At 45.4% G+C, this 24,852-nt stretch overlaps 1 protein-coding gene across 1 annotated transcript in view; it reads left to right on the top strand.

Moving 5' to 3' along the window:
- The first annotated feature begins 12,838 nt into the window (after positions 1-12,838).
- Positions 12,839-24,852, top strand: part of LOC108802128 (large neutral amino acids transporter small subunit 3-like) — a 77,745-nt gene continuing 65,731 nt past the window's right edge. Inside the window, exons 1-2 of the mRNA XM_018574014.1 lie at positions 12,839-12,944; positions 15,186-15,294. Of these exons, the coding sequence (XP_018429516.1) occupies positions 12,910-12,944; positions 15,186-15,294 (144 nt within the window). The 5' untranslated portion in view covers positions 12,839-12,909. The remainder of the gene's footprint in view (positions 12,945-15,185; positions 15,295-24,852) is intronic.

The following is a 24,852-nucleotide window of genomic DNA, read 5'->3' as shown; positions in this document are numbered from 1 at the left end:
CTATTCCATTCCTCGGGTTTGTCATTTCACCTTCAGGCATTGAAATGGACGCTTCCAAAGTCGAGTGCATACTTGACTGGCCGATACCCCGCAGCAGGAAGGCACTGCAGAAGTTTCTGGGGTTCGCGAACTTTTACCGGAAATTCGTTAAAAACTTCTCCTTAGTGGTCAAACCCCTGACCCGGCTGACCAGTACCAAGGTAAGGTTTGCGTGGTCCCTTGAAGCACAGAAAGCTTTCGAAGAATTGAAAGGACGCTTCACCTCTGCACCTATACTACGTCTACCAGATCCTGCACTATCCTACGTGCTGGAAGTGGATGCTTCTAACACAGCCACCGGAGCCATCCTATCGCAAAGAGAATCCCTACTCAAACCTCTACACCCAGTTGCCTTCTACTCCCGCACCTTGAACACCGCTGAGCTGAATTATCCTGTGGGGGAAAAAGAATTGCTGGCCATTAAATGTGCCCTTGAAAACTGGCGCCATCTTCTTGAGGGTACACCTACCCCCATACTCATTTATACTGATCACCAAAACCTCCAGTATTTGAAAACAAACCGGACTCTTTCGTCCTGTCAGGTTCGTTGGAGCTTCCTCTTCAACCGTTTCAATTACGTTATCACGTACCGGCCGGGCGCCAAGAATGGCAAGGCGGACTCCCTATCTCGGATTGGGGAGTATCAGGCGGACTCTCCAGTTCCTGGAACGATCATCCCCCAGGAGCGACTCCTTGCAGTCACCGTAAATCTCAAAGAAGAACTTCAACAAGCACTGATACTTCCTGAAAGTGCACCACCTTTACCATTAGAAAAGGATCAAGAAGAATTCCTGTACAAGGACGCAAGATTGTTCATTCCTCCCTCAATGAGGGTTCCCATTCTCCGCTTGATGCACGACAACCCTCTTGCGGGTCACCCAGGAATGACCAAAACCATTGATCTAACCAAGAGATACTTCTGGTGGCCCCAGATGTCAACATGTGAGATATGTGCTACTTGCAAACATGACAAAGGCCGGCCGTATGGCCTCCTAATGAATTCCCCGATACCCAACAGACCATGGGAGGTGGTTTCTCTTAATTTTATCATAGAACTACCCCCATCCAGAAACCATAATACCATCCTGGTTGTTGTGGACCTTTTCTCGAAGATGGCTCACTTCATACCGTTAACGAAGCTGCCCAGTGCACAAGAAACTGCAAACGCCTTTTTAAATCACGTTGTGCGTTTGCATGGAGTGCCTAGCCGGCTCATCTCAGATCGTGGCACGCAGTTCGTCTCGAAGTTCTCGAAAGCCTTATGCAGTAGGTTGGACATCAACCACCGATTGTTCAGTGTGTACCACCCACAGACAAATGGGCAGACCGAAAGGGTAAATCAGTGTCTGGAGCAATATCTGCGTTGCCATTGCACATTCTTACAGGACGACTGGATGGACCTATTACCTTTGGCGGAATTCGCCTTCAACAACTCCGCAAGTTCCTCCTCAAGAATTTCACCTTTCTATGCCAACTACGGGTTCCACCCCAAACTTCTACCATCTTCAGTGTTGCCAACTAACAATCCTTGCACCGATGACTTCTTAAAGCAACTCGCTGAAAACCATGTTCTGATACAGGACAACCTCAAACTGGCACAGGAAAGGCAAAAACGGTATTATGATCTCAGAAGATGTTAACCGTGTGGTTATCCACCAAGCATTTAAAACTGACCGCGCCATCAAGAAAACTGAGCCACCTGTTCACAGGGCCGTACCCCATTGAGGCGATCATCAATGCGGTAACGGTTCGCTTGACGCTACCCCCTACCATGCATGTACATCCTGTATTCCACGTCTCGCTCCTGAAACCCTACCATCGCAACACTTTTGAGGATCGGGTTCCAGCAAATCTCCCCCCAATTGAAGTGGAGGGTGAGGCCGAGTTCGTGGTTGGAGCCATACTGGACTCTCGCAGGTACCGGAACAAACTCCAATACCTTCCATAAGCGCAGATCTTTGTTGCAATCACAAACTCCAATACCTCATTAGGTGGAAGGGATACGGTACCCAGGATGACTCATGGGAAAACGTGAGCGATGTGCACACCCCTGGGATGCTCAGACAGTTCCATGTGCGATACCCACACAAGCCTTCTCCGATCGTGGGAACCCAGAGGGTTCACTTGGGGAGGGGGTTCTGCAAGGAACTTACACTGCCTCGGAGTATTATACCACGGCGGGGCCGGCCCCGTCAGCAGCGTCCCGTTGCCAAGCGACGGGCGGCCTCCACTCAGCGCTCCACTCCTCCTCCCGTTCGTCAGCTGAGGCGGCGTGATGACGTGGCGAGCTCGGCCCAGCGGCGTCCCGTTACTAGGAGACGCTCGGGTCGGGTCTCGTCTCCGGCTCCTCCCCCAGCCACCGCTCACTGCCTACAAAACTGTAGGCTGACCACTTGCTCGGCGTTCTATCAAAGTAGTACGTCGAGCAAGCTTGCTAGGGACACATACTACCCAGAACCATTGTAAGGCTTTTGATACCTGGCACCTTCTACCCCTGAGACTTGGCACCTTCTACCTTGGATACCTGGCACCTTCTACCTTGCATACCTGGCAGTGTGGATTCAGATCTTCCAACCAAACCGCAAGTAACCATTAGCACATGTAACCAATTAGTGCTCTGGGGAAGATAGTACCAGGGAGGAAGCTAACATACATAGTTCTCTCTGAAGACAATGTTTTATTGATTCCACTGCTGCATAGGACTGTCGTATCCAATTGATGCTTAAGGGAGAGTTATTCAGGATTGGGGATTATAAGTGATCTTGTTGCAACGGTGCATTACTTTCATACGGAGACTGTGATCGCCATACACTCCTACTCTAGAGCTAACTACAATTTCATCATTAGTGAACTGAACTAGTGAGTGGAAAACTACAAATCATATCACACCCCAATGCTATTTAATTGGGGTTGAGAAACTGCATAACTGATAATTGCCTACTTAGTGAATTGATGGTGTATGATGTGACAGGGGTTTCCGACTTCACTCACTACACTAAAGTGTGATTGTAAACCCTCTTTCTGAACCGTCTCCATCTAAGCTCCGCAGCTGCGATCCCAGATACCCAGCCGAGCTTGCACGGATCATTACAGATACCGGTCCACCTCCCTTGCGTCCACTGGGTCTGGGCGAGTGAGTCCAGTGGAGGCCACCATGGGAAAGAACAGCCGGCGAGGCTGAGTCAGAATCCTGAAGCCAGGTTTCAGTAACAGCAAGTGGGTTAAAATAGTTGGAGATAAAGAGGCCATGGATGGAGGTGAGCTTGTTACAGACTGAGCGAGCATTCCAGATGGCACATGAAATAGGGGGACTGGATCTTGGGAGCACAGGTAGAGGAACGAGATTGCTTGAAATGCAGCTGCTGCCAGAGGAAGAGGGATGTTGGGTGTGCTGAAAAAAATCTAGCTTGTGGGGGGCCAGGATTAGGGTTAATGTCCCCATGAAGCAGGAGAAGCAAGGGGTGGGAGAATTGAGATGAGAGTTAAGGTGGCCATACACCTTACAACCATTGTACAACTTTTTTTGCGCAGACATCTCACCCTCGTTCAATTTTTGTTCAACTAGCCCATCATGCACAGACCAATGTTGTTCGCAATTAAGGTTAATAAGCACCACTAACTGGCTGATTTTCATGGATCGAAAGAAAAGATTTTCGTTTGAGCATGTGTAGTTTTCATCTTGAGATTTTTGTTGTAAAACAACTTCACTAACCCGTTGATTTTCGTCCCACTAGACAAAAATCAGCCAGTTGTACAGTAATTGAGGTTATGCACTTCCCATCAACTGGCAGATTTTTGGACAAAAACACGATCGTAGACAGAAATCTCCAGATAATTGTAAGGTGTATGGGCACCTTTAGATTTACAAGAGTGCACATGCTCTAAAGTCCCAGAGGCTTTGCCATCAAGTGGATTCAGCATAACCAGAAGTTGATGGGAGCAGTAACAGGCAGGGGGCAGGAGGGTGATATGTACAGTATATGTGTGTGTGTGTGTGGGGGGGGGGTGAATGAATGAGAGTTTAAAGATAGGGGACGCTACTGTGAGAGGGAGAGGAAGAGAAAGCATGTTAAAGTGAGAAGTGAAGCTGGAAGCAGAATAGAAGGAAAGCAGGTTGTAGAAAATAAATTTACTTGCAGTAGTTATTATGCTTATTTAGTGCCTTGTTTCAAAGTGCCATTTTAAAAGTGTGCTGAAGTTGTACTTTTATAGGGATGTACTTCAATAGCAATATGCAATGGCTTCCTGTGCTGTGCCTTCCCCCATAAGAGATTCTAAAAGAGATGGGGTGGGCGTTTGATTTCCAATTATTCTACTGGGAGTTGATAAGAGACACATGAGATGCATGCAAGTTTCCTTCACAAGTCTGCAGGAAAGGTTAGAGCTATAAAGATATGGTGGTCCCTTTGATCATGCAAGGTAAAAGTAGGGAAAAATGTGTTCATAATGTATACAAGTTTCAGGATGTTGAGAGCAGTATTACCAAGTATATGACAGCTTCTTTTATGCACAGCAGAAAAAAGGTTAAGTTGATTATGTTGATGTTGAGAGCAGTATTACCAGTGGAAAAGCAGAGATGAGATGAGATGAAATTAAATTTTGCTGTTTTAAAAGTGCGCTGCAGTTGTACTGTAGTGATGTGCTTCGATAGTGATATGCAATGTCTGCCTGCGCCCTGACCCAGGGCCGGATTTATTCTCTCTGCTGCCCCAAGGCCAGGTTCCTCAATGCGTCCCCCTACCCGCCAACCCCCCATGGAGAATGGCAGACCTGCAGGCTGCATACAAGTGATCTTGGCGACATCACCGAGATCACTTGTACAAAACATGTGGCGACATCCCTGTACATTTAGCTCTGCTTGCCCAAAGCAGGGCTAAATGTAGAAATCAACTACCCGCCCGACGCCTGGAACTGCATGTCCCGGGCATCAGGAGATAGGAATTCAACACCCCTGCTGCCCCTCTACTCCCTGCTGCCCCAAGGCTAGGCTTTGGTTGGCCTTTTGGGAAATCCGGCCCTGCCCTGACCCCCTGGCTGTCTATTAGCATGCAGTTTGTAACAATAAAAAGCGAAGACTGTCTTCCCTTTAAAAACAAATCCCACAATTATATGTATATACATCTAATCTTTTTTTTAAGGGATCGAGAAGACATTACACAAAGTATACAACTTACAAGAAGTAAAGCATATTCAATTGAGGGGACACAGGAATGTGCAAAAGCAAGCAACGCAGAACAGAAGAGTGAGAAGATTTTACAACCTTTAGCAAGTTAAAGGCTAGCTGCTGCAGAACCTATTAGAAGAACAGGATCCAAGAGCTGCATCGGTGGTGTAAACACCCTTTATTATGTTGACCTCTGCACTTGCAAGATTACTTTAATTAGCCCTAGCTGCTTATGTACAATTTATTAGAAAGTCAGGTTAGTCTAGGAAAGCCAGATGTGGAGCTCCCAGCAGCAGCAGGCAGGAAGGACTCAAACACTTACATAGCAGGAGGTCACTTCCCAAAACTGTATACCATGTCCTGCAGCACTGATAATCCGCTAAATCCCGACACAGGTCCACAGTGTGGTGTCCCCAGGTGCCCACACTTCCTACTGCTCTCCTCTTTGCCTGTGCTGCTGCAGGGACCAGCGCATCATGCTATCCCTGTCTCCTCCCCACTGGCTGAGCCAAGGGACATGCCCCCTCCTAGGAAAGTCAGAACACTCTAGCACTGTCTGGCAATTTTTTGGGGGGGAAAACGGGAGAGATTGAGGAGACAGCCAGAAGAGAGAGCGGGGAGAGCCACCTAGGGAAGAGAGCAAAGACAGCCAGCCAGGGGAGAGAGAGCAAAAAGATAGCCAGGAGAGAGAGGGGAGACAGCCAGGAGAGAGAGAAAAGAGAGTCGGGGGAGAGAGAAAAGAGACAGCCAGGAGAGAAAGAGAGGAGAGACGGCCAGGAAGGAAAGAGAGGCGAGACAGCCAGGAGAGAGAGGAGAGATGGACAGGAAAGAGAAGAGAGAGCCAGGGGAGAGAGAAAAGAGACAGCCAGGGGAGAGAGCAAGGAGAAATAGCGAGCAACACATCTGCCTGAGGCAGAACCCCTGTGCCCTTCAAGACTTATCTGCACCCTGTGTTTCAGGCACTTCCTTGATCCCCGAGTTCTAGCATTGCTCCATGTTCTACGTCTCCTCCATGCACTCAAGTTGGAAGCCCAGCACCCTATGGTTGCCCCTGTCTGCCTGACATTGTGACATCTTGTGTCCGGGTTTCAGTTGGCCTGAAACCCAGACACAGCACATACAGGTTTCAAAACCTTGAGTAAATTCCGGACAGGTGGCAACCCTACTAGCGGTGGCCCTGGTCCTGTGTCACCTGGGAGGTGAGCTGATGCTGTAGACTAATCGAGTTAGGCAGCCGTGAGGCCCCTGATGACTGCCTAACTTACCGAATTAAAGAGCCACCTTTGGCTGTAGGGAAGCTCAGTGTGGGGTGCTTGTGAAAGAAAGACCACTGTAAAATTGTAAACATTTTATACATATATAATCTGATATAGTCAGTCTAGTGTTGGGGTCTGCGTGTACAGAAAAAAAATTAGGTGGAATCTAACCATGGGCAATATGCTCTTGGTCACCTAGATCGATTGAACTTATCCTTCTATAAGTGGTAGGGAGAAGACTTAAGGGACATGGGAAGAGGCTAGAAGGGCATATACAAAAAATGAAAAAAAATCAAACAAATCACAAATACAGAATAAGAAAGAAAATTAAGTACAAAAAGAGAACTGGGTGTGATAAAGCAGCAAGTCCAATCCCACTGTACTGTCACCAACACATGACTACACGCAGTTCCAAACCTGCCTTGCCATCACCAAGACATGACAATGCCATTCTCAGCCTCACCCTGTGCAGAGATTTTCCAGCTCACAGGACAACAATCTCAGGCCAGTTGACAGAGCTATTTTCACTGTTAACCCTTTACACAAAATAATAGCTGCCACCATATGTTTTAACGTAAACACGCACCATTCCCAGCAAACGGTGTGACATTTCAAAACTTAAGCAGTGCCTGAAATGCCCACTGTCCCATTTGCCAGGAATATAACAGATGCAGCCATTCATATATTCATTATTAATGTATCACCCCAGTTATGAAAATTAAGTGACATTAGAGCTTAAGGTTACTGCCAGAGGTGAGATAAAGGTCATTATCAGTGCCTGCAGATCTTTGGAGGTTAACAAAGCTGTCCAGTGATAATTGGTGATCTGGCTAGTTTTCACTTTAGTATTTTATGAAAACCCACCATAAACGACAATTACACAGCCATGCCTGAAATAGCAAGTCGGATAATTACTGTTTTATGATAGGAGCTATAAATGACCATTAACAGCCAGACCTTATTAGACTTTATTAGACTGAGCCTGTTTAATTCTACCCACCTACTGTGAATCCCAGGGTCAGGATACGACATAAACCACATATTGAAAAAAGTTTAAATAGCCAGCTGATACGTGTATTTTTGGAGACGATTGTGGTAGTTCTAGGTTCCAATGCTTGGTGACTTCGACATCTTGCTATACCAGACCTGAGACATCTGGCGGTGGGGAAACCCCCTACAGGGATTGGTCAGCCCTCAGGGGGTCTGTTTTACTGGGGGCCACTAAATTCTTCAGAGTCTCCACTCTGCGGATAATGACTCTAGGTTTCCCTGGTAGATCTTTTTTTCAGGAGTGGGTGCATGGCAAGTATGTGCCAATGTTTGGATATTGTCTTCCTTATTTCTTTGTAATAAAACTGGGGCACTGAGTATGGGTATTATTATTATTCTGAACCTTTTGAAGGCCTTTCTTGTGTCATGGCACTAGCTCTCTTGATGACACCTTCTACTAGTTTTCTGGGGTTCATTTTGCTTAAAGAATGCACTTATGATCATTCCTGGTGCTTGCTGTAGGCCTATTACCATGCCCTTACTGTATACACTGACATTGAAGCACTTCAAAAAGAGAGTTTGTAAAGGCATAACCCAGTTTATTGTGGCAGTGCGTGGCAATGCCATGGTGTCATTTGGCAATATAGTCACCCTGGACTTTCAGCCAAAAGGATTGAGCAGTTCCAGAAAGCACAAACTTTTACCGGAAAAGAGGTGGCTTTACGGTTCTTTCTAGGTTTTCCGGATTTGGCTGGGGTCTGGACTTTAGTGGTGACCAGCACCAAATGATTGTGCACAGCCCTTATGAAAAGAATGCTGGTTATTGTTCAGAGACAGATGATTAGGGAATTTTAAGAGCAAAGCAGCAACAGTCTGTGAGTAGATCCAAATCAGAAAAAAAAGATTTATTTGACACACGCGTGTGGGGAAAGGCCTTAGTCTGTCAGGCCAATTCCATCCCCACTCTAGTTCATACAGCTTGTATACTGTAGGTCAGGGGAGCCCATTAGGTAGATCATGATCTACCAGTAGCTCTCAAAGATGATACTGGTAGATCCCGAAGGGTGAGAAGGGTGGCCCCTTTATTCCATTTTGGTATATTTATTTAGCTGTGCACACATCATTTCTTATTAGCCTGAGTCTGCTGAGCCAATCTCCCCGACACCTTTCTGGTGGATACTCGTGGTTGAAGTGCTATGTATTGCATCAAAGAATACTAGTTTACACAGCCTGTTGCACTACACTGTTTGCAAAATACAACAAGGTGAGCCAGGAGAGAGAACGGGGAGAGACAGACAGGCGAGAGAGCAGGGAGAGACAGCCAGGAAAGAGAGAGAGGAGAGACAGCCAGGGGAGAGAACACGGAGAGACAGCCAAGAGAGCGGAGAGAGACAGCCAGTAGAGAAAATGAGGAATGGCAGCCAGGAGAGAGAGGAGAGACAGCCAGGAGGATGAGGAAGGAGAGACAGCCAGGAGAGACAGCAAGGAGAGACAGCCAGGAAAGCGAGGGGAGAGAGAGAGAGAGCGAGGGAGGTTTTTTTTCGTTGGTAGATCTCATGTAGCTTGTCATTTGAAAAGTAGATCGCAACACAAAAAATTGTAAATTGTGGGCACCCCTGCTGTAGGTCTACACATCAAGATAATGATTAGGTTACATAATTGTTCAGTTTAATAAAATACATGCTAAATCAGCATTATTTGTTCCACACGTATACATAGCAAGTGTTTTTGTTTAGATCAACTAAAAACTCCTAGAATGGCAATTTCTCCAAACACTTTAAGATAACAGCTAACGCCCAACCATAGAAAAATGCCTAACAATATTGCTTTGTTAAAACATGTTTTATACGTAAGATGTTTTAAAGTCTATAACTGTATTTAGTGTATGTGTTTAGCATAATATACGTATGGGATGTCTATAACTGTATTTAGTATGTGTAGTTAACATATATGTATAGAACGTCTATAACTGTATTTAATAGTATGTATGTTTTTCTTTAATATAATATAAAATATGATTGTATAGTGGAATATCTTTAACCTGTCATTTTAGATGTCATATCATTTACTTCTGGTAGTGTGTCTTATCTTATACCATATTTACTACATTTCATAATATGTTTGATTAAGCATAATATTACATAGACAAAATGGAGTCTAGAAATGTAATTCAGCAAAGATCATCATTGTATGTATGATCATGTATCCCTACACACAGAGGAGGTCTCTGTGCAGGAGTCAGGAGAGCTCCACCCTGGAACCAGCCTGCGAGGCAAGCTGGTGTGATAAAGCCTATGTGGCAATACACCTGTGTGGTGAGAACCAGCCTTGTGGCAATACACCTTTGTGGCAAGAAAAAGTACTAGTGTAACTGTGAGAAAAAGTTTGAACTAGTCTGAGAAACAAAACAGACAAAGATAGTGTTAGGATCCAGAGCACCTCCAGGTGGTGCTGGCGCTAAGCCCTGCAGTTCCTGTGCTCACCTGCAGGTGTCTCCAGGAAGCCAGGAGCTGTTAGGTACCAGACCACCACTGGGTGGTGCTGGAACCTTCAGCTCCAGTGCCCACCTGCAGGTGTCTCCCAGCTGCCAGTACTTAGCCATAACCTGGTGCTTCCTGGGAGGATATTTAAACCCACTCTGCAGTCAGGATGATGGCTCAGTGTCCTGCTATAATTTCCTGTGTGTCCCGAACCTTGTTCCCTGTTTGCAGTCCTGAACCCTGTTCCCTGTTTGCAGTCCTGAACCCTGTTCCCGGTTTGCAGTCCTGAACCTTGTTACCTGTTTTGCAGTCCTGAACCATGTTCCCTGTTTGCAGTCTTGTTACCTGTTTTGCAGTCCTGAACCCTGTTTGCAGTCTTGTTACCTGTTTTGCAGTCCTGAACCCTGTTCCCTGTTTGCAGTCTTGTTAGCTGTTTTGCAGTCCTGAACCCTTTTCCCGGTTTGCAATCCTGTCACCTGTTTTGCAGTCCTGAACCCTGTTCCCTTTTTGCAGTCCTGTTCCCTGTTTGCAGTCTTGGGCCCCCTTACCTGTTAGTAGGCCTGATTCTGGCTTGTTGCAGTCCTGTTGGTAATACAAATAAACTGTATATAAACAAATACTGCCTTGTCCGGTGTGGTCATACGTGTTTGGTCAACCTGTGTGGGTACCTGCATACAGTGTGGGGACACCTGTGCCGGTACCCCTGACAGAGGACCAGTGGGTCAAAATGGCCAGACACTGAAAGTAAAAGCCAGGAGGCTGAATCTGTGTGTTCTTTGCAAAGTACTGTCTGTATATTCTGTTTAAAAATCCCTGCAAGGGTAAACCTATGTGGACCTTTAAATGTGCTTGAATCAATAAAAGTGGGCAAAGAAGCCCTAAAAAGCAGACTTAAGCGAGTGGAAGTGTCCTTAATGCACTACCGCTTGGAGCTAATTCTCGCAATATACATACACACACACACACACACCTCTGATGAATGTGATACTCTAATTAACATGTCTGTACTGTGCAGATTTTATCAGCTGTATGTAGGCGGGGTTAATCGGGGTGTTGCGTGTGATCCCTTTGGGCTACTAGGTGTAACCCCGTGTATGCAACAGGCACCAGGCACCCCCTCTCCTAGGGGCCTCGATTCTGGCCTCGTGTTAACCACTCCAACACTTGTAGTACGGCACACCCAGGGTCCTCACGATCTCCACCGCCTATGCGGACTTCAGCGCTTTCTCCCCCTTAGGAAGAAAGGCCACCATGAGGGGCACCCTAGGTCGGGCATAACCCGTTTACACACATACCCTGCCTGAGGTGGTTATGGTCACGGTACCGTCCATCATCAACGCACTCTTCCAGAACCCCTCCACCTCAGAGGTTGAAGGAAGAAGAACCAGTCCACACAGATAGTCTTTTCTTAGCTTTACTTAGAATGATGGTTAGAACATAAAGTACACGTTTCAGCCATCCCCAAGTGGGATGACGGCACATCTCTTGACATTTGCTTGTTACAGATATTACAGAGAGCTCAAGCCCAGGTGCAACCCAGAGTCCACGACTGGTGTTGGCCAAAGGCCCATAAACACCTATGGTCAGTCTTACAGCACTTCAATAGTCTCCGGAATCCCATCCTTGGCAGTCCTACCTCGGTGGTTTCCCCCTCCAGGGGAAACTGGGGATCTCTACTGTTCTACATATTCCTAGGCCTGGTCCTGTCCTTCCCATGGACCAGCCCCTACTTTAGAATCAGTCTCTTGTTCTCCCTTTCTCTCCTTCCACACTCTCCACCCCTCCCCTCTCGGGCGCCCCTATATATTAGGTCTCCTGGAACACAGAGTCTTCCCTAGCCAGAGATACATCTATCTCCAGGGTCCCATGGGGGCATCTAGTTTCCATTGGCCGTACTGCACCTATCCTACATGTAAACGAGATTTGAACACTGTCTATCCTAACAAAGGGTTAAAGACTTAGAGGCATTGCATATTAATGAGAAGAAGCTCAGGTCTTTCTCTCTATTTACTTTTACACTGCTTAGAGTAGCCTACAATCTAAACAAAGGCCTTCACCCAAGAAAATGTAAAAAGTTAGAAATATTTATACAAAAATATTTTTAGTTATGCTATGTGAGTGGGAACACATAAAACATATAGTGGAATTTTTCTGAAATTTGACTGCAGAAGTGGAAATATACTTTAAAAGGAGAACTATGGGGTTAAGGCTTTCCTCTCCTTAGGGTAACGGGAGGACACAAACTAGCGTCCTCCCGTCACCCTAGGCTCAGTATACCGCGAGCTGTACCTCGCGGTATACTGAGATGCCGCAGCTGAAGCGGATCCCGACAATTGTGCCGGGATCCACCCAGCTGCGTGACTGACAGCTGGCTCTGCCTATCTAGAGGCAGAGCCAGCTGTACCCGCCCCCTCCCCCGTCCGTTCCGCCAGTCAGCGCTGGCGGATCGGAGCGGGGAATCTAGTCCCTCCCCTGTCACGGCAGAGAGCCGTGACAAGATCGAGAGGTGAGCGAACGCCGGTATGTGTTCGCTCACCTCCCGATCTACTGAGCCGACCTGTGACAGTCTCATTGTCACAGGTCGGCTAGAACTATGAGGTGAGTGAAAAGCACTCACCTCATAGTTCTCCTTTAAGTCTGCACTGGTATTTTACTAATTAAGCTGGCTTCTCAGATCTTTTCATAATTGAAGCATCCACACCAAACATAGTACTATGGACCAAGATAGGTATAGTGAAGAGTGCTTACCTGTTTCAGGGCCCACTAGCCAGGCTGTGTAGTACAGAATTATTTCAACAATGGTGTCAGATACAAAAGCATAAACATGACTCGTAGCTGCATCAATTTAATCTCTTTCGTGTCACACAACTGAATAATGTATTAAATAGGTTTTATTTGTTTTCCAGTGGGTTTATATTCATCTGTTTTTGGAGTCCTTCAGCTCTTGTGTCTATTTACCTGTCCTTTCATTGGCTTTGTCATGGATTGGAAGATGAAAGAACATGAAGATGAAGGGTAAGAGCTAACTGACAGCACACTGAACCCTCCTTCTGTTGAGGACATGTAGCCTGGTTTGGTTAAGGAGGGATAGGTACCTGCTTGCTGCCCCTCCTCTTCTTGGCCAGCCAGGCTTCATGCCCGAATTAGGGTCTGGTATGGGTTGTGGGAGGACCCCCATGCTATCCAGGCATGGATCCCAGCAAGGGAGGAGAGGGTGTCAGCAAGCATGCAGCCCCAGCAACTTCTAAACCATATCAGCCACATGCTCTGAGGAAAAAAAATATTTAAAAAGTTCTATACCAGAACTTTATCCAGGCATGCCACCTGGCTGACCAGGAAAGGCAGGGGCAGCAAGTATGCACCCCCCCCCCCTTTAAAGCAGGCCTTTACACTAAAAAATCAAATTCTACCAATGTATCCCTCTATGTATTATGATTAATGATAACATAGTCATGTCAGGGATTGCCTTGTCATCTCATCTTTAATCTCATGAGATCTCAGGGAACGGCATTTTCATCCCTTGAGATGATGTGCATGGTCACATGTCCTAGTCACATGTCTAGTCACATGTGCCAGAAATCAAGGAAGTAAACGGAGAGCTAGTAATCTGCCCCTAGTAAACGTGGCCACTGTCAGAAGACTGGGGAAGAAAATACAAATAAGGTATTGAAAGAATACAAAGCCGGAAATTATCTAGAAGTATGTGTTTGTAGATCGTCATTACTAAACATTTCTAAAGGTGTGTTTGGTTTTATTTTAGAGATATGGGTAAAGGTCCACTTTAAGCAATATTACCAATAGGGACAGAAAAGCCTATCCCGTCATCAAGGCACCTGTCCCCATGTTGATGAGGGCAAGGTTCTCATCCCTGCATGAAGTCCCCAAGAGGGACTGGATGTGGTGTAATAACAGTCATAAATGACTCAGCTAACCTGCTCATCCACAATATGATATAATATTGCAGGTGAGTGGGTTAGCTGAGAGTATTTATTGGTGCTATCATTGGTGGCTGTGGCAAAGCTTTCAGACCTTGTTTCATTTAGATGCAAATTACAACAATAATTTATATTTTAATCTTTAGTCAAATCTTTGTACCTAAAGGATCTTTTTTCTTCGGGGAAAGCGCAGACACCATCTTTTTTCTAAAATTTAGAATCTCTGTTGCAGTCCTGTGGGAGCCTAGGGCTAACACCTAAAATGGAGTCTTCGTCTGATCCTGAGACAACAGTATCTACAGTATATGGGCAATATTACTTGAAGTCATGATGTAAATAAGAAGGGTACTTTTCAACAGGGGAAAATGCATGGAGTGACAGAATTTATACTCACTCTTCCGGTGCCATCAGTCTATGCATAAACTCCATTAGCTGTGTAAAAAAATATATTTCTTCCTTTTTACAGCTGTGTGACCAATTCAGTTCAGCTTTTCTTGCTTCTTCAGCCCAAGACAATAGCAGTCACATAGTTTTTTCTTCAGCACCATCTGTATCCAGTCACAAAAAAACATTTCAATTAAACAAAAAATGCCCATGTGCTAGCTCTTGCATTCATTTGGCCACCAGGAATATCCTTTTTTGCACAATAATTTTGTCTGTAGAGGTTCCCATCTTAAAATCAATAGAAAGTGATTAAATATACAGCTTGCGATAAATTGCTTTGCTCTACTGAAATGCATTCCCTACAAAAATGGCATGATGGCTAGTGCTGTGACTAATTTGGAGCATTGTGTTACTACCTTGCCATTAGTAGCTTGATTGTGCTACTAAAATTGCCCATAAGATTGCGTCCATTACTTGCCATATGTGTTCTAAAGGAAGCTACTGCTAGTGTTTATAGTCACACCATTGTGCTAAAAATCACCTCAGTGAGCCCAATCTTAGCTGACTGCTACTGCTCTGTTAACTGCCTGATGCCATACATATTTCCAACCTTTTTAGTGTACAGAACAGACTTAAATAGTTAAAAACTCCAGTTGTTTACATTTCTTATCAACAAAAAAACCCTGGAAAAAAAATCAGTCCCAGATTGAGAAAATAAAGCTAACTAATGGGAGATGCGGGTTTAATATACCGTAGGTATATTTATATGTAATGTAAGCCTCTACTATTATATTAAGCTAGCTTTGAATATTAAAGTTCTTTCAAAAGGATAGTATTGACTGTATCTCCCAAATGCTCAATACATTTAAAATATATTGAGCAAAGAAAGTCAAAATTAACCCACAGAAAACTAATATTTGCTTTCTCTTCTCTCAAGGTTCAAGATGGTTCAAAAAGTTACCAATGCTATCAGAGCCTTTGTGTTAACAAATCTCATCCTCATCATCTTTGGAATTACCTGTTTAATCAGAAACCTACATCTACAAGTAAGTTTCAACACCTTAATGTCTAGATTATTAGGGTTTAGGTCTGTGGTTCTCAACCTTTCTATGACCGGAACCCCTTGGTAACATTTGCCATGTTGTGGTGACCCCCCAACGGTAAAATTTAGGGATGACGCGGCAGGTACAGCGACATCTGGCGGCGTGGTGGGAGAACTGACACTGCTGCGCTAGGAGAGGGCTAAGGAGGACTCTCACCTAGCACAGCAGAAATCACACAGCGACCCACAGGTTGAGAACCACTGCTATAGGCAAAGACAGGACCGGGCTCTGCACCTGGAACTAGAAGAATTGGATTTAAAGTGTGGCTATATAACATATCAGGTACATACTCTGCAGTACTGTTACTGACAGAGCAGCCTATAGAGTTCAGTGTAACCCGTGAGAGTTACACCTGATAAGATATACTTACTTCCCCTTCTTGTTAGGGAAGGAGCGAAGTCCCCCTGTTTGCTGGATTGGAACCCAATAGCAGGGAACAATCCCAGAAGGAGAGTCCAGGCTGAGGTACAAGAAAGGATCATCCAAAATGCGTTGAGGCAGGCAGCGAGTATCATAAACGGTGAGGCAAGCCAGGGGTCAATAACCAGGAGATCTGAATAGCAGGGAAGGGAGGCAGGAAACAGGAAATGAGGCATTGTAGCTGCTTTGGGAATGGCAGAATAACTCAGCAACAAGTCTTGGCTCTGGCTGGAATTTAAACCCAGCAGGGGCAAGCGACGCCCCCATTGGCTGGGCAACCAGGAAGCCACAGGTCCCTGCGAACCAATGGGATGGCTGGGAGAGGAGTGCTCGCAAGGCCCTCTCCGGCAATGACCAGCACATGAAGCAGCTAAGAAGCCACGGCAGTGCCACATGTGCACGTCACGCACGCATGTCATGCATGCGCTCATGTGCACACCTGCGGGCACCAATTCACCCCAAGAAGGACCCTACGATCTCTGTCGCACCCGCCGGACCCCAGGTAAGAGGGCACCCCTGGTCCCACAACACTTCTCCAGTCTGTACTCCTCCCTCCACACTCTACTATGCTGGAGGACTTGATTCCTATTGGCTATTTCACTTTGCAATAGCACACTAGCTATTGCACCCGCCCTCTGCTGCTGTCAATCACTAGAAAGGGACCTGATGGGGAACTTCAGGTCCCCCTCTGCTGATTGGCAGCAGCAGAGAGTGGGGGCAATAGCTAGTTTGCTAGTTTGCCTGCGGCCCCGATGTCAGAAAAAAAAAACAGAGCAGAGAAATGTTTACTTTCGACCCCCAACGGGGTCATTCGACCCCCAACGGGGTCGCGACCCACAGGGTGAGAACCGCTGGTCTAGGTGGTTATCTGGTACTGTGTTGCTGAAGGGTACTTAAAGTGACATTAAAGTCAAAATTTGTTTTCCCTCCCCCCAATGTTAATGTCAGCACTTACCTTACCTAATGTCAACACTTACCTCAGCACTTACCTTAAATGAGGTTTCTTAATCCGATCTTCCTCTTCTTTCCTGATGTTTTCATCTGTCCCTCCAGCGGTGTGGCGGCTGTCAGATCAAGCGCTGACTCCTCTCTGCTTGCTGGCACTTCTGATCCCACGGTGTCTGGATGTGGGTGCACGCGTCCATAGACTTACCTTGCGTCTCTGCTCGTCTCCCGGCCGAAAATCCGAACTGCGCATGTGCCCGCCCCAAGATGCTTTGCGGCTGCCTGAGCAGTTTTGGATTCTCGGGCGGGAGCGCGTGGCGAAAACAGGGTAAGTTTAAACTGCTGTTAAAGCGTTTTTTATAACTTTTTAAAACTTTTTGCCTATATCTATTGCTCTCTAGCCTAGGCAAAAAACAACATGGAGGGTTTAGAAACCCTTTAATGCAATTTATCATGCTTAGAACATATTCTGTGACCATGGAGCTAAGCTGCTTGTGTTTCAAAGTTTACAGTACTTGTAATCCACTAGCAGAATAAGGTGCAAATAACAGCATGATCTTGTTGTAGACATTAAATTAATACTAAAGTGAAAAGTTTTTTATGCAATTTTAAATGCTGAATAAATCACTTACAATAGATGCAGCTTCTTGATATTTAAAATATTTAGCTTCATGCAAAATCAGCTGGTCCCCTGAGCACTGGCCCGGATATCCTATTTTAGGGTTTTTTTCTTTCCCTTGCAGAGTCCCATGAAACCACTGTTATGTGTGCTAATAAGTAGTGATGGCCCGAACACCCCCGTGTTTGGTTTGACTTCGAACTTTCGAACATGTGAAAAGTTTGAATTCGAACTCAAACGCAATGCAAGTCTATGCAAGTCTACCCCTTTAATAAAGAGGCACCGAGATGCGGCCCCCCTTGTGAATGAGGGGTACTTGTACCCCTACCCCTTCACTAAAGGGTTAAATAAAAGTTTTAAAAAAGAGGCCACACTTTTAAAAAAATCCTTTATTTGAAATGAACCAAAAAGACATGTTTTTGACAAGTCTTTTATTAAAAAAATAAAATAAAATGGATCCACCGAAGTAATCCAGCGTCAATCACCACGTCCAGCATTGTCCACGACGACAATGACTTGATGAAATAAAAAATAAAACAACAAGAAATAAATAGAAAAAAAAACCTACGACCGCTGTCCCATCCGCTGCAACAAACATCCACTGCAGAATGGCATTTTGACAGATGCCGGCAACTTATAAACAATTGGGTGGAGCTAGCAGTGACAGCTAGCTCCGCTCAACTGTTTACAGTTGTAACGGGTGAGTCATGATTGGGCAGAGTCATCATGACTTTGCCCAATTATGGCTCTCACAGTTCTCTGGGTAAAGTCTTGCTAATCAGGGCTCACAAGACACAGTGCCTAGTGCTGGGCGCTCGGCAGGCAAACAGCCTGCCAAACGCCCTGACAGTTCATGTGTTCGCCGAACACGCGCACTGCGGATCTTCAAGTCGAACTCGCGTTCGGCTCGAACATCGAGCCCATCCCTACTAATAAGCTGTATGTGTCTTCACAAGCACAGCAAGGCAAGCCACTATTCTGCTTCCTTTCTTCCTTCCTTCCCCAAGCTAGTAGTTTAATAACTCCTGCAGACTGTGCTGTCCTGTGTGATCTTATACTCAACAGGAAGTTCAGGCCAGCTGTTTGTAAACATTGTGAATGTAAATGCTTGGCCAAAAAGATAAAGAAATACTTTACTGGGCAATGTATATTTGTTGACTGCCCAGTGGAATGAGCCCTGTGGGAAAAGGCGGTTCATGCCCCCCCACCCCCAATCATATGCCTCAATAACAGTATTATTAATCCAGCGCGAAATGGTAGCGGAAGGCGCAGCTTGACCTTTCCCAACACCATCAGTGACCACTAAAAGGGAATCTGTCTTACAGACAGATGCTGTAGCATCCAAATCAGTCCTAAGTGCTTGAGCAACATCCAGACAATGCACAATGCCTTTTCTTTGAGATGCACAGGTTTTGGACAAAGAAGGAGGAACAATGTCCTCATTAAGGTGAAAGTCAGAAACCACCTTGGGTAAAAGGACAACCTCGTCCCTATGCACAGCCAAAAACGGGGATGATTTGGGGAAAAGATATATGTTTAAATTTGGGGGACCTATTGAGGGGATATTTATTAGGAATGTAGGCCACATTTATGTGCAGTACGCATAGATGTAAACGCATGAACAGGTGTAACGTTCCCACGTTCAAAGGCTGTTAAATTGCGTTGTTTACCCATATCTTAAGAAAAAAATCACTTCTACTGTCATGGTAAACAACCTGCTTCCCTATTTATAATGGTCTGGCCCTCTAGCAACTTCAGCGCGAAATTATAGCTAACTATAGCTAATTTGCATACATACGTCAGGTGGTCATAATAATCTGGCCACTCAGTGTATATTGTTAAAGTCCCTCACAACAATGACAGGAATAGGACGCTTATTGGTCATAAATTTGACAAACTATCTAAAAGCCCCCCCAGAATAAGTGGGAACAATATAGATATCCATTCTATCCTGTAAGCAAGAAAAAATATTATTATGATTCATAACAGAGACTCTTCTAGCATATTAAGAGCTATGAGACACGGTTACTAAATTTAAATATGTTCACGCTGGAATTAAGGAGATTAAGGGGGGACATGATTTTCATGTACAAAATGTTCTATAGTCATAGCGACATTAGCAACAAACTCTTTAGGATTAATTCCGTAACAAAGACTAGAGGCCACCACCTGAAACTGGTAGAAAAAAAATTCAAACACAAGGGGCGAAGGGGGTTCTTCTCAGTTCGAGCGGTTAGGGTCTGGAACTCGTTGCCACAAGCAGTGATTTCAGCGAATAGTGTGGAATCGTTCAAGAAGCTTTTGGACGATTTCCTGAGAAACGGTAATATACAGGGGTACAAGTACTCCTAATAACGAGATGACTCAGGGATCTATACACACACACACACACACACACACACAATAGGTTGGACTTGATGGACATGTGTCTTTATTCAACCTCAAATACTATGTTACTATATGAGTAGTAAAAGGAGTGAAAATATTGTTGGCAAAAATGTTGTTCAATTTGTTTTCAAAAAGTTTTGGTCAAATGAGTTTCCTGCAGACAGATAATGGATGCCTTGCGATGGAGTATATAACTGAACATTGCTTGTTGTTTTGGAGAATTGCCCAGCCAAAGCACATTCTTTGATGGTATTACAATACATTGTGATGACATATTGTATGTGTAGGGCCCTACTGAAAGGGTGCTATTAAATGTAGTGTTCATCAGACTTTATGTGGTCTGACACTAATTTGTAGTTTTGGTTCATATGGTTTTCCCTCTAAACAATCTATCATTGCTTGCCATCTGTCTGCTGCCAGAGGTACTGAAGGGTCTGCCCTGGTGATAGAACAGAGCAACCAATGGGATTGCTATCATTAGATATCCTTCTCCAGCCAATCACTGTTGAACGATAGCCAGTGGTGCATGCTGGGGGAGGAGATAAATACTTGGGGTGGGCCATGTGAGCTCTCTCTTCCTCCCCCAGGCCCAGCCTGCAGGGAGGCTGTGCTGAACTGCCTAAGCTGACTGGGCCTCAAAGCCTGGGGACTAATCTTGGAATCACCCTGGAACCTGGTGGCAGCAGGTCCAGTTGTTGCTACTGCTAAAGACAAGGATTAGTAACTTCTACCTCAAGTGATGCAGTGTCAGGTGTTTGACCTGCTGTGCATGGAAGGTGTAACCACACTCTCTGAAAAGCCATGGAGTCCACACCTGCCTGGATGATCCTATCCCTCCTCTACCTCTCTCCCTAAGTTGGCAAATAAAAGTTTCAAGCATCATACCTTGAGTCTGGACCTCACTTCCATTGATCACTAGAAGGGTGGTAAGTGCTGATGGGCAGAAGCGAGCAAATGTATCCCTTGACAAGAAGAATCAGAGCTGCCGTAATAGCAACTGACCCTAGTACTCAAGGTGTGCTAGTGTGCTGTGGATCCTTAATAGAGGTTTCTTATAGAGGAAAGACAGGGAGACCCGTTCACTTTACTGTAGATTACCCCTCCAGAGCCATCAGTAGTGTTATCCTGTGCTGGGATAGCGCTGGCCAGGAAGGAGGCGCTCTACACTAGTAGTGTGACAGCAGGCAGATAAAAACATCTGTGTGTATCCAGGATGGCAGATGTTTGTCCCAGATTCAGGCTCTTTACTGACTTTTCCCATAGGGGGGTAGTGCTGGAGTGGTAGAGGTAACCAGCCCAGCTGAAGCAAACACTCATTAGGGCTCCCATTAAGAACTCCCAAACTCCCAGCCTAGAGAGTTGCTCCAGCCTGAAACCAATTTGTGTGCCTGAACAGACTGGGGAGTTCTGAACCTACCTGTGTGGTGAAAGCAAGCTTATGTGTGGTTAGATATAGATATAGCCTGTGTGGCAGTTTAGTTAGGTGCTTGGTGTAGTACAGGGTTGCTCCTAGCTGCTAGTCGGAAAAAACTGTTCAGTAAATTATCAAGTGGCAAGGATTCATTTTCATGTTTTCTTTTGTTTTGCTGACGTATTTGAGATTGTAAATAATGTAAATAAATGCATGTGTGTTTTCACCCCTAATCAAAGGGACCTGCATGAATAAACCTAATGTATAAGTCTTATACTAAGGTGAGCCAGCATGCGATACACTTTGTGAGTGAAGCAAGGTAAGTATTACACATCTGCACAGCTACATATACAGTAAACTCCCAGTTATCCGGCACCCATGGGGATCGGTAGGTGCTGGATACTTGGAGTTAATAGTAACTCTCAAGCAACCACTCCCTGTGGTGCGCCGCTTCCCCCCGCAGCCCCATTCACCTGCTGCCTTGCTTCCGCAGCCAACAGGTGAATGGGTTTCGATAGCAAAATGAAACCCATAGCAAATTCCAATAGCAATGAGAGAGGGTCCGCTCCTCTGCTTGATAGGTGGGGTTTCAATAGCCAGCCTGCTATTGGCCATTTCAAAGTGCAATAATCAATAGCAGACTGGCTATTGAAACCGTACCTACTGAGCAGAGGAGTGGAGCTGAGAGAGAAAGTTCTCTCTCAGCTCCGCTCCTCTGCTCAGTGGGCGGGCACAGTAGCCAGTCTGCTATTGGCTATTGCAATTTGAAATAGCCAAATATGCATCAAGCAACTGGCATTTTTTTTATGTCCTTTAAGCCACCAGCAAAAAAAAAAAATCAAGGACATATGCCCTCGATTTTTTTATTTCTGGTTGCTTGAAAGTGCTGGTTGCCTGAAATCTGGATAATAAGGAGTTTACTGTACATCTCTCAGAGTAGGTTCAACCAGTTTGCATTTAAGCTTTGTGAGTTTAGGAGATTTTACAGCCCTAAATGGAGTACTCACTGTGTTGAGTCCTAGTGGCTATCTAAATCTTCCTCTGAAACAGGAGATCTGGTAGTAGATGAGTCACTTGCTAAACATATAGTAAATCCTTCATAGAAGCAGATTTAGGCATCCCTGCCTCTCTCCTTCTGCAACTTGCGTGGCATCTGAGGGGGAAGGCAAGGCATCTTGCCATTTTGAGTCTGTGCACTCACTGATCCAGCACATCCTCCAAATTGTGCATTTTAACGTATGTGCAAAGAGACTTTTAACGTATGGCAATTAAATATTTAAAGAGATCATATGACAATACAACATTATGAATGCTTCATAAAAGCATAGGCCCTTGCCAAGCCTGCATAGCTGTAGTACTTAGAAGACTGTAATAGCTCTAAATTTAGGACACATTCACGGACATGTCTACAGAGATTTAAAATGCACCTGACTTAATTTTTTCATTCAAGTGTTCCAATTTACTGAGGTGCATTTGTTTTAAGTGTATATGAGTTTTGGGAGCGCACCCTATATCACGTACCCTTCCATGTTGCAGCCTTTATCAAAGTACACTGCAACGCATGCCACAGTGTGCAATGGCTCTTTTGGTTTTGGATAGAGTATAGAAGGAATATATTTTATTTTTTGCTGTGTTCCTTTGGGGAAATTTCCCTTCACTTTCTGTCCCAAAAAACAAAACAGGAAGTAAAAAAAATCTCCTAAAGTTAGGAGAATTTCCCTTCACAGACAGATGTCCCTCGAACAAGTGTCCCCATTGGTAGATTTCCATTTACCTTGGTGACAATGGTCACAAATAGAGTGACAAGTCTCCCTAGTGGGAACACAGCAATAAAAAGGGTTTAACCCTTCCCCACTCTTTTCAAAACCAAATAATAAGGGTTTTGCCTATTGTGCAACCTTGCTTTAAGCTGGATTGTCCTTAGCTAAATTTACAGGGTTATTCACTAAACTGCCGAAGGTCGCCGGCCTTCAGCTGCACTTCGGTCAGCCGAACATGCTCTACCTGTTCGGCTGAGCCGAAGTGCAGAAGAACTTCGACTCAGCCAATCCAACATCTGGATCGGCTGAGCCGAAGCTCCAGCAGCTCCCTTGCTGCCGTTTGCCCCTATTCTCATAGGTGCCGAACGGCACTGAGTGAATAGCCGAATGTCTTTGAGCGGCATTCGGCATGGCTATTCTGCTCGGTACCACGGAATAGACAGAATAGAAAATCAGTGGAAAAAAAAAAAGGTTGAAAATTTTTTTAAAAATGTAAAAAAATAAATAATAACAATTGACAGCTAGCTCAGCTCAACTGTTTCCTATTGGCCGACACCTGCTAGAGTCTTCTAGCAGGTACCGGCCAATGAATAACAACTGGGTGGATGCCCAATTGGGGCTTATTCAGGATCTGATACCCCACCTTTTGGAATTTACAGAAGGCGTCTTGATTATGGGAGGGGATCTTAATTTTCCGCTTGATCCACTATGGGATGTCTCAACGGGGACCTCCCACCTTTCTTACAGCTGTTTGAGGAAATTGAAGGCTGAACTTCACCTTCTACACTTAGTTGATACCTGGAGGTTCTGCCACCCCAAAGGGAAGGATTTCACGTACTTTTCCGCTCCCCACCAACGATACTCTCGAATCGACTATCTATTTGTACAACAAAAGATCTCTCATATGGGGTACGGGGGCATCCATAGACAACATATTGTTGTCGGACCACGCCCCTTTACACCTGACTCTAGATCTACTAGCCCCGAGATCTCTTTGCCCATCCTGGAGACTCAATGAGTCACTCTTACAAGACCCTGTGGTCAAATCTGACCTGGACACTGAACTGCGATTGCCCCCTCCTCGGCTCCTCCGTTCATGATATGGGAATCTCATAAATGCGTCATGAGAGGCATCCTTATCAAACATGGTGCGCGAAAAAAGAGGGAATTGTCATCACGGATCTCGTTTTTGCTGAGTCGTCTACGTGTGTTGGAGACTCGAATTGAACACTTTAATCTTTCAGAGAGTCAAGGGTAGACTGCTCAAGGGTCGTAGGACTTTCTATGAATATGCAGACAAACCTGGGAGACTGTTGGCCAATGCCCTCCGGGGATCCCAGGGACGGACCCATATCTCACACATAATCACCTCCTCGGGCCGCAAGGTGACGATGTCTGCGGACATTGCGGCCGAGTTTAAGTCGTATTATGTATCCCTGTACAACTTGGGGCCTTCTCCTCCCTCACCCCAGGGGCGGACGCCACTGAATGCTATTGAGCAATATCTCAGGGCCTCAGGGATGCCGTCCCTTGCGGCCGAGGAGAGAGATAGTATGGAAGCCCCGATCCAGCCTGCAGAACTGAAGCTAGCGCTGAAATCTGCTCGTGCGGGAAAGGCTCCTGGGCCGGATGGCTTCACGCTCCCGTATTATAAAAGCTTCTCTGACGCTCTGATGGACCCCTTTCTGGAGGCCTACAATGCCATTTTGACTGGGTCCTCCCCTCCAGTGGATACTCTACGTGCATGGATCACGGTGATCCCAAAACCAGATAAGAACCTTACTCTATGCAACAACTATCGTCCCATTGCGCTCCTCAATGTAGACCTAAAACTGTTTGCCAAGATCCTAGCCAACAGACTGCTGCCCTTTCTTCCCCAACTGGTTCACCCGGACCAGGTGGGATTCATGCTGAAAAGGCATTCGATAAAGTGATTTGGGATTTTATGTCGGGGGTTC

Source organism: Nanorana parkeri, unplaced genomic scaffold (genome assembly GCF_000935625.1).
Source record: "Nanorana parkeri isolate BGI_ZX_2015 unplaced genomic scaffold, ASM93562v1 scaffold2674, whole genome shotgun sequence".
Lineage (NCBI taxonomy): Eukaryota > Metazoa > Chordata > Amphibia > Anura > Dicroglossidae > Nanorana > Nanorana parkeri.
The sequence above is the reverse complement of the archived record's forward strand: the minus strand, read 5'-3'. Positions and strand labels throughout refer to the sequence as shown.